Here is a 9627-nt window from a genome sequence, read left to right as displayed (position 1 = left end):
CCCTGCGGCTGTGCCTGGACCGGGGCGGGGTCAGGAGGAGGGCGGGCCGGGAAAAGGGGTCCGGCCAGGGATGGAGCGGGTGCGTCTAGTTGTGGAGAGGACCGGAGGCCCTGGCGGTGGCACGTCTGAGCCGGGTTGCTCAGTCAGATGGCAGAGGGGCGCCCACTCGGCTCAGGTACAACGTGAGCCGGACTGGCATCCGGACTCGGCCTTCCCGGCATCGCTTCTCAGCCGACCCCACCGCGCTCGAAGCGAAGCCTCGTTTCTCAGGAAAATGGGGCGGAGCGGTGCTCAGTCTGTGTTCCGCCCACCTCACCCTGCGGAGCCTCGGCCACTCGGCTCAGGTACAACGTGAGCCGGACTGGCATCCGGACTCGGCCTTCCCGGCATCGCTTCTCAGCCGACCCCACCGCGCTCGAAGCGAAGCCTCGGTTCTCAGGAAAATGGGGCGGAGCGGGTGCTCAGTCTGCGTTCCGCCCACCTCACCCTGCGGAGCCTCGGGCCTCCCAGGACCCCGCTTGCGGAGCACGTGGCAAGAGAGACCCAGGCCAGTGCCTTCCGCCCTCAGCCGAAGTCCAGGGCGCCCTGGAGTGCTGCCTGCGCAGGAGGGTGGACGCACAGCTGCCCCGGGTCACGCAGACTCTGCTGGACATGGTGGAAGCCGCACTGGCGGCCGTGCAGACCCTCCTAGCCCAGGGCATGGACCGCCTGGGCCGCCACCTGCGTGGGAATCCCTCGGGCGCCCGGCTGCGGAAAGAGGTGGGCTCTAGCGGGTGAGGGCTGTTAACCTCATAGAAGAGCTTGCATCTTTCTTGTTTGACAACCTTTTCTTTTTAAAACCCTCGAAACAACTTTTTTTCTAGGCTTTTTAAATTTTATTTATTATGGTTATCAGCACACTGTTTAAAATGTGGGGAAGGGGGTAAGATGGTGAGAATAGCACTCAATAATGTCAGTTTGGAGTCACCTTCCCCACAGACTCTCCCTCCTGCCATTCCTCTGTTTAGCCAGAGCCCTCCCTGTCCCCGAGAATTCTGCTCCATGCAGGTCAGCTCAGTTCTTCTGATATTAAATGAGCACCTACTATGCACCTTCCACTCATTACGCATCCACTCCCTAATCACCTCCATCCGGAACTGTCCCTGGCCCCTCTCTGCATCTGCAGCTGCCTGTGCCTCCCTCATCATGAAGGCAGTTACACACCATCGTGGTTGATTGTCTCCAGTCTATCACCCCAAACTTTCCTCTGCGCTCCCAGAGGTGTTGGATGACTCCACTCATGCAGGCCTAGGGCTCAGCCCCAAGATGCCACCAGATGGTGGGCATAGGTGCCACAAGGACTGAGTGTGCCCACTTCCCCTCAGTCCTGCCAGCACCACATATTATCATTTTTCCAGGTCTTACCGTTTTATGCCCATCACACCACACCTTACTGTTGCTTTTATTGTGCATTTTTGTGGTGATAGCCAAGGTAAGATGTGTTCCCATTTGTGTTTTTCCTGCGCTGCATCGGCTGTGAGGCCCTGGCCCTGCTTTTCCATCAGCTGATGGTGTTCTCTCACCTGACTGCCATTGGAGCGCAGGTTTACTCCTTCGGGGAGATGCCGTGGGATCCGGAGCTGATGCAGGCTTGCTACCGCGAGGCTGAGCGGGGCCGGGGCCGCCTGGAGCAGCTGGTGGTGCAGTTTGGCTTCCTCGGAGCACGAAGTCTGGTGTTTGGGGCCCAGGATCTCGCACAACAGGTGCGGCCAAGGCAGCTGCCTTCACGGAGCTGGCGTTAATTGTGTGCTGGGGAGATCGTGGTCACCTGGCCTCCCTCGCTGGGCTCCCGGCGTCATGTAGACATGAACCATGACCAGGCCGTGAGCACGGGATGGACAGGGCTGTGGTGTGGATGCACGAGGTGCTGTGTGAGCCCCAAGGATGTGCTTGGTCAGTCTCAAGGGTTGGGAGGACTTCCAGGAGAGGACTTCCAAGGGGGGGACAGCAGCGGGAGGAATGGGGGTGGGGCATGTCCTGGATAGAGGGACCCCTGTGTAAGCGCTGGGAAGCGAGAAAGCTTGTCTGCCTTTGGGGAAATTGAACAATTGAGAGACATTGGGTTGTAGGTTTCCAGGGAGGGCAGAAAGGTGGGAGATGTGCCAGTGAGGAGGGTGGGCAGATGGGTCAGGGCCCTCTGTATGGGGTTAAGAGGCCGGGCTCTGTCCCAAGGGCAATGGGGAGCCACAGCAGGGGAGGGGCGTGACGAAATTTAAAGTTCAGAAGCCACACCTGCCTTGGGGAGCATGGGCTGTGGGGGGCAGAGGCCTCCACTGGTTGGGTGCTATTGGTGAGGAGAAGCAGGTGTGTTTTGAAGGCCAAGGGAACGGACCTGCTAAAAGACATGGTAAGTGAAGGAGACAGGGATTGAGAAGGCCCAGTGGTGCCCCGCACGGTTGTTCAGTTTGCATACTGCTCAGGAGCACTCAGCCAATGAGGCGGAATCCAGCCCGCCCTCTGCTCCCCAGGCTGGGCACCCCGGCACCGTTCTCCCGCGGGCAGGCTGCTTTCTCCCAGTTGGCACACAGGCCCCCACCGACTGGGTGATCCCTGGCTCCTGAGAGGAGGTGCTATTTTTTTAAAAAATGTTTTTCTTGACTTTAGAGAGAGGGGAAGGGAGAGGGAGAGAGAGATAGAAACATCGATGATGAGAGAATCATTGACCGGATGCCTCTTGCACGCCCCCTATTGGGGATGGCGCCCAGGCACGTGCCCTGATTGGGAGTTGAGCCATGACCTCCTGGTTCATAGGTCCACGCTGACCCACTGAGCCACACCGGCCGGGCAGGAGGTGTTGTTTCTTGAGGCTGGTAAGGCCAGAGAGTGGATTATCCGAGAGTCATCCCAGTTCCTCCCTCCACAGCTCATGGCCGACGCCGTGGCCACCTTCCTGCAGCTGGCCGACCAGTGTCTGACCAGGGCCCTGGACTGCAACCAGGCTGCCCAGCAGCTGGAGAAAGTCAGGGGGCGCGTGCTGAAGGTGAGGCCTGCGGGGAGGGCCTGGACGTGGGCCTGGGAGCCCCGATGGCCACTGGACTGGCCACTGTGTGTGTCGTGCAGAAGTTCCAGTCGGACAGTGGCTCAGCGCGGAGGAGGTTCGTCCGCGGGTGGCAGCTCTGCATCTTTTTGCCCTTCGTGCTGAGCCAGCTGGAGCCGCGCTGCAAAGCGGTGAGCAAGTGGGGGACATGCGGGCAGGGGAGGGGCGTGACCAAGCATCTGTATCTCCCTACGAAGTGCTTGCTCCCGCACAGAGCCACTGGGACACTTAGAGACTTTTGTTCCCTGAGCTCTGGGGCTCCACGGGGCTCCCACAAATGCCCTCTGCTTCTCCCATGAAAGTGCTTAATATCGGTCACTTGAGAGCTGGGGTGAGGGCACATGCATCACACCTAGCAGGTGACAGGTTTCAGAGAAGGGAGGAACAGAGGGAGAGTTTGGGGGGAGGTATGGGCATGGAGGCTCTCCCTGAGAAGATGACAGTGGAGGGGCAGTAAGATGAAGGCATGAGCCATGTCCCAGGGAAGGGCATTCCAGGCAGAGGGCACAGCATGTGCAAAAGCCCTGAGGTAGGCCTGGGCTAGCGTGTTAGGGAACAGTGAGGCGGTGGGAAAGAGCTGAGGGGAGAAGTCACAGGGGCCTGGACACACAGGGCTTACGGGCACCAGGCAGGGCTTGGTTTCAGGTGCCAACCGGCTCCCCTACAGGAAGTGGCTGTGGGGGGTCCTAGAAGAGATATCTGTGCTATTCCTGTTGAGGTGGGAGGTGCTTGTTTTATCTCCCACGGCAACCCGAGGGAGTACAGGTCATGGAGTCCATTTTAAAGACGAGGAAAATGAGGTTCAAGGCCACCCAGGTACCTAGACCAGGGTCAGAGCGGGAGCTGGCACCTGCAAAGTGCCCACCCCTCCAGCCCAGCCCCTACCCACCTCCATTCCAGGAGCTACTTGAGTTGGAAGGGGACGTTCTTGCTGTGGGCAGCCCCGCCCTGACCATCGAGGGCATCTATGAGGATGTCATCCGGGGGGTCCTGCGGCAGAGGATCGACGGAGGTGAGCCTCCCCCACCACCCCCCGCCCCCGTGGCTCGGGGGAGCCTGGTGACCCCTGAGCCCAGTTGCCTCACTTCCTGTGAACACTAACTAGCCTTGTGACTGCGGGTCCAGCCCGGGACAGAGGTGGACAAGCCTGGACGGGCAGTGACAGCAGCTCCCTGGGTGAGGGCATTGGAACAAGGCTCTCAGGGGCGTGTAGACTTCTAGGATGAGGGGGAGGAGGCAAAATTAAAAAACCGCAGGTAGACATTCACATTTAGTCATTAACAATCACCGCCTGTGTTTTGCTGCTGGCACTGAGCCTCCAAGAGTTCTTGGACGTGGGCTCGGCCTCCCAGGACCTCCCGCCCTGGGAAGAGGCTCCAGAACTGTCTCTTCTCCCTCCTGCCTGGTCTATTCACTCAGGACCCAATGTCTGTGCTGCTGAGGTGCGCGCAGTAACTTGGGGCTGAGCAGCATGTAATGGCGACTCAGGGCATCCATGCGGCCCTCACAGAGGGAGGGAGAGACAACAGGTGGAGAGGAGGCTGGAGGCTGCCGAGGCAGACATGCAGGGGATGAATGACAGGCAATTGGGAGTCATGGAGGGGGTGTGAGCAGAGGATGACAGTGGCCAGGCTGAAAATGAGGGAGGAGGCTGAGGGCTCGGCCCTGGGAACAAATGATGGGGCAGCTACCAAGAGGACGGAGCCCAGTGATGAGGATGAGGCAGGAGCAGAGGTGCCAGAATTGCTGGCCTGGGTGTCGCCGAGTACACAGGAGAGCCCGCCACCTGCGAATGGAGTGCAGGGAAAGGGGAGGCGTCCCTGAGAGCCTGTATTTGAAGGACATAAAGAGGAAGAAGAGACGCAGAGCAGCTTGATAGGCGACAGCAGAGTTCTGGGAGCAGGAAGTAAGGGTGAGGATGTGGGCTCCATCTGTGGGTAGCTGAACAAAAAACCCCGAGTTCTTGAATAGGGGACACTTTAAATGAAAAAAGGCTATTCTCTGATTGCGAAGGGAAGGGGTCCCAAAACAGGTAACACCTCAATTCCAAGAGGTTTTCCATGTCCTTAGGGGGTTTGATCCTTAATGGATTTGTGACATCTGCTTGGAATGCAGTGTTTTGAGCTGGAGCTGGTACCATCTGGCACAGTGAAGATGTCGGGGATCAGCTAGCAATGTCTGCCTTGGGCACAGGCAGGGAGAGAGGCTCAAATAAGCCATTTGTTTAAAGTTCTTGGTTGAGCCCTTTCCTCCATCCTTTGCCCTTTTGTTGCTTCTTTGGGGGAATGATGGAATCCCTTTGATGCCCGGGCTTCTCCAGGTGGGTCCAGGGAGTTATCTGTTGTTTCAGAGCTGAAAAAGGCCCTTGGTGCCAGCGACGTATCCTGTACTCTGGACAGCTGCTCAGATGTTCCATGGGACCAGGCAGGAGCAGGTGAGGACCTCACAGGTTCTTGGGCCAGGCCAGTGAATTGATGCGGGGCGGGGAGGGGGGTCATTACAGGGTGTATGGGATCCTTGAAAGTGTAGGTTCCTGGATGGAACAGCATCCACCTGTCTCCTGATGTGGCTGGTCTGGCCAGGCTCATGGGGAACAAGAGCAGTGGGAAGACATGGAGTGTGTTGGAGCCACGGAGGGACCCTCTTAGCCCAGGCTCTGCCATGAATTTGTGTCCCATATCATCTGGCCAAAACTCGGCGGGGCCTCTCCCAGCAGCTGCTAGTTCCCAACACTGAAAGGCAAGGTTGTCGTGGTGGGAGCCTTGGGCTCATCCTGAGCAAGGGCTCTGCAAGATGGGAGCAGGGATTCGAGAGTGGCTCACAGCTCCCTGGGGAACTGCTGTTACGAGAGCTTTGGGAACCCACCCGGCTAAACTGCATCCATGTTCTTCACCCATGGGAACTCTGAGATAATAGATGTGTGTTGTTTTCAGCTGCTAACTTTAGGGGCCATTTGTTATGCAGCTATAGCCAACTAACATGGGTCTAGGGCAATAGCCCTTAGCCCAGCAGTTCTCAACCTGTGGGTCACGACCCCTTTGGTGGTCAAACGACCCTTTCACAGGGGTCGCCTAAGACAGTCCTGCATATCAGATGTTTACATTACAATTCATAACAGTAGCAACATGACAGTTATGAAGTAGCAACGAAAATAATGTTATGGTTGGGTCACAACATGAGGAACTGTATTTAAAGGGCCAGAAGGTTGGGAACCATTGCCTTAGCCAGTCGCCGCAGATAAACTGATGCATATGCACACACATTGGGATGAACAGGAGATTAAACAAAGACTTCTTACCAAGACTTCAGGGTGTCAGAATGCTTTGTGATTTGCAATTGGCAATGAGTGTTTGTAGGGGAGCTCCTTAATCTACTTCAGCAGAACCTAAGTGATGATGGGTCTTGCCTCTAGTCGTTCCCTCTAACAGGTAGCACCACAGGGGATGGCCTCCTATGTACTTTTCAGCAAGTGCAGGTGTTTGTGGGTAAACCCCTCGATGTGAAACCTCATGGTTTAGATCGGGGTGCTTGCCATTCCAGTGGTGGTCTTCTGAGCTCTCCCCATCAGTGTGGTCCCATCTGGTTGCTGCCCCTCACCTGTGCGCAGGTGGCCCCTTACCCCACAGGCTGTACAGGCTGTCAGCTGACTTGAAATTTCTCCTACCTTCTGGGTGGAAAATGGGGTCTAGGCTTCATTTGAATGAACACACCTTCTTGGAGAGGAAAATAAACATCTTTTCATGTGTTTCAGAACCGTTTTTAGCTCTTCTGTGGAGCCCTGTTCCTCTCCTTGGCTCACTTTTGTTCTAGGTGCTTATAAATTAAATTGTTATTGTGAATATCCTGTTTACTGAGCATTTGTGCCAGGCATTTGATGTGTCCAATTTTTTGGCATCCTTGTGACACGTTCCATTTTACAGATGAGGGAACTGAGGCTCAGAGAGGGACTTGCCCCAAGCAGCCAGGCTCCCACACTGAGGCCCAGCCGCTCTGCCCGCTGCTGCCTCCAAGGACGTTCCGGAGCTGATCTGCCCATAGCCATCTTCGTGTCAGCAGAGAAATGTCTCCCAGTGGGAATTCCGTGTCAAACGAATCAAGCCAGGCTCTCATAACCAGCTCACCTCTGCCTCACTCTTCTGAAGGGCCGCGCCTTCTCACATTCCCACCAGCGGAATTTGTGCATGTTCTCCAGATCCTTTCCAAATATTAGGAATTTTCATCAAAGAAAAAAAGTCAACTTGATGGGCACACACATTTCATTTTTTAATTTTGAATTTCTCTGATGACTGAAGTGAATCTAAAAATGTTTATTGGCCATTTATATGTTTGTGGGTTAACATTGAATTGTCTGTTCATGGTTTTCCATACCTCTCCCTGCCCCTCCCCAGATTTTATATTTTTCATATGCATCCCTGGTAACTCTGTATATATTAATGGTATTAACACTTTGTATCTAGATTACAGATTTTTTTTCTCAGCTTGCTGTGGGCCTTTTGGGTTTGCTTACACCGTTCCCAAATTTAACTCGGTAACAAGTTTCTCAGCGGAGAGAACTTAGACAGACTTCCCTCTGTTGCCAGAAAAGTCATCTGTGCACTTGAGCTTGGCAGCTTCCCCGCATCACAAGCCTTCCAGCTGCTTCCGGAGCCGGTTCCTGAGGGACTTCCCCAGTGTTCTTCTCCTCTCGGCTTTCAGGGGGGCCTGCACAGCCCACAGCGATGGCTTCCGCCCATTCTGTCCTGGAGATTTGAGCCTCCCCCAGAGGAATAAGATTTCCCTCTCGTTTCCGGATGTCCCCCTCCACCATCATCTTCTGAGATGCATTTGTGCTTCACAGCCCTGTCCCGGCCAGCTGGCTGCGTTTTACCCAGGATGTCGACGTCATTCTGGGAAAATCTCAGCAACAAGACCTTGTCACCCCACCCACTTCGGGAAAACCGCTGTGTGCCCCGGGGTCTGAATCCTCCCGGTCTTCTCTCGGGGTGTCAGAACAGGAGGCACGTGTCGCCCTGTTCTTCTTGCTTAATGTGAAAGACCTTTTGCTGCCAGGACTCCTCTCCTCCACTCAGAGTCAAACCACGTAACCAGAAAAGGCTGGGCTGTGTTTCTAAAAGATTCAGCCCCAAACTTGACCTGTGCAGATAATTACTGAAAAAAAAAAATCAGAAAACAGGCGCAAAGTAGAGAAATGTAATTAGAGGAAAGGCATGGACAGGGGAAGAGCCTGAAGAGAAGGAGGGGCGAGTGTCACCTGACTCCATAGACATGCTGGGAGGTTTGGGGCTCCCCGACCCCAAGCTCCCATCTTGCATGCCAACCAGGACACACAACCTCGTCCCCGAATTTTACCTAGCAACCTTAACCCTCTGCCATGCACATTAATAAATATACATCTGAGCATCATTCTTTTTTTAAAAAGTATGTTCTTTCAATATTGTCTACTCTTTTATTTTTTTAAAATATATTTTTATTGATGTCAGATAGGAAGGAGGAGATAGAAACATCAATGATGGGAGGAAATCCTGCACCCCCCCTACTGGGGATCGAGCCCCCAACCCGAGCATGTGCCCTTGACCGGAATCGAACCTGGGACCCTTTAGTCCGCAGGCAGACGCTCTATCCACATAGCCAAACCAGCCAGGGCCGGAGCATCATTCGTAACATTTAATTTTTAAGAATGACCCTAACACGATCAGTTAGAAAATACACCCAGAATTGGAAAACAGTCTCCTGGTAACATTTTCATGGAAAAGCCATCCTGCCTCTGGGCACGGGCTCAGCACGTGAAAGCATCACGTGGCTCCTCTTTACGCCAGCCCTGCGGGGTCAGCAGAACCCTGGTTTACAGTGGACACAGGCAGGCTCACACAGCAGCCCATGCAGGGTGGTTGGGGACACCAGGGTCCACGCGCTTAACACCCAATAAGCCTGGAGGGCACCCCAGCGAGGCGGGGGCCCAGGATGATAAAACCTGCGTTGCATCCAGGGACACCGAGGCTCAGATCTTCCGGTCCTAATTACCCAGGTCCGCCTGGTACCGCCCAGGGATTGTACGAATAAAAGTTGGGTGGGCCCTGGAAAGTTTGCTCAGTGTTTAGAGCCCCGGCCTGCGGACTGAAGGGTCACGGGTTCGATTCCTGGTCAAGGCATGCACCTCCGTGGCAGGCTCCCCAGCCCCGGTAGGGGGTGTCTCTCTCACGTGGATGTTTCTCTCTCCCCCTCCTCCCTTTCTTCCACTCTCTCTAGAAATCATTGGAAAAAACATCCTCGATGAGGATTTCATAAAACCATGTTGGACGGGGCATCAAGTGCGGGTGCCGCGGAGGCAGTGGGTCGCAGGTCAGACAGACACTGAACTCCGTGCCTTTAAGGCGTCCGGAGGCGGGGCCTGGAAGGCGGGCCCAATGCCGATTCCAGCCCGGCGCTCTCCTCCCCTTTAAGGCGCGGCTGCGGCGGGACTCCGACGGCCCCTTTAAGGCGCGGCCCTCGTCTGCCGGCAGTAAAGAGGCTTAAAGGAGACGCGTGGCGCGATGGCGGCGACCCCACGCGCG

General features: G+C 55.5%; 2 protein-coding genes across 2 annotated transcripts in view; both read left to right on the top strand.

Moving 5' to 3' along the window:
- Positions 1–8468, top strand: part of FAM129C (family with sequence similarity 129 member C) — a 17082-nt gene extending 8614 nt beyond the window's left edge. Inside the window, exons 7-14 of the mRNA XM_015569579.1 lie at positions 90–175; positions 345–759; positions 1584–1742; positions 2903–3019; positions 3100–3207; positions 3977–4088; positions 5427–5510; positions 6997–8468. Of these exons, the coding sequence (XP_015425065.1) occupies positions 90–175; positions 345–759; positions 1584–1742; positions 2903–3019; positions 3100–3207; positions 3977–4088; positions 5427–5510; positions 6997–7103 (1188 nt within the window). The 3' untranslated portion in view covers positions 7104–8468. The remainder of the gene's footprint in view (positions 1–89; positions 176–344; positions 760–1583; positions 1743–2902; positions 3020–3099; positions 3208–3976; positions 4089–5426; positions 5511–6996) is intronic.
- An 897-nt stretch (positions 8469–9365) lies between these two features.
- Positions 9366–9627, top strand: part of COLGALT1 (collagen beta(1-O)galactosyltransferase 1) — an 18627-nt gene continuing 18365 nt past the window's right edge. Inside the window, exons 1-2 of the mRNA XM_006772405.1 lie at positions 9366–9404; positions 9518–9575. Of these exons, the coding sequence (XP_006772468.1) occupies positions 9366–9404; positions 9518–9575 (97 nt within the window). The remainder of the gene's footprint in view (positions 9405–9517; positions 9576–9627) is intronic.

Source organism: Myotis davidii, unplaced genomic scaffold (genome assembly GCF_000327345.1).
Source record: "Myotis davidii unplaced genomic scaffold, ASM32734v1 scaffold306, whole genome shotgun sequence".
Lineage (NCBI taxonomy): Eukaryota > Metazoa > Chordata > Mammalia > Chiroptera > Vespertilionidae > Myotis > Myotis davidii.
Note: the sequence above shows the minus strand (reverse complement) of the source record. Positions and strands in the feature narration are given on the sequence as shown.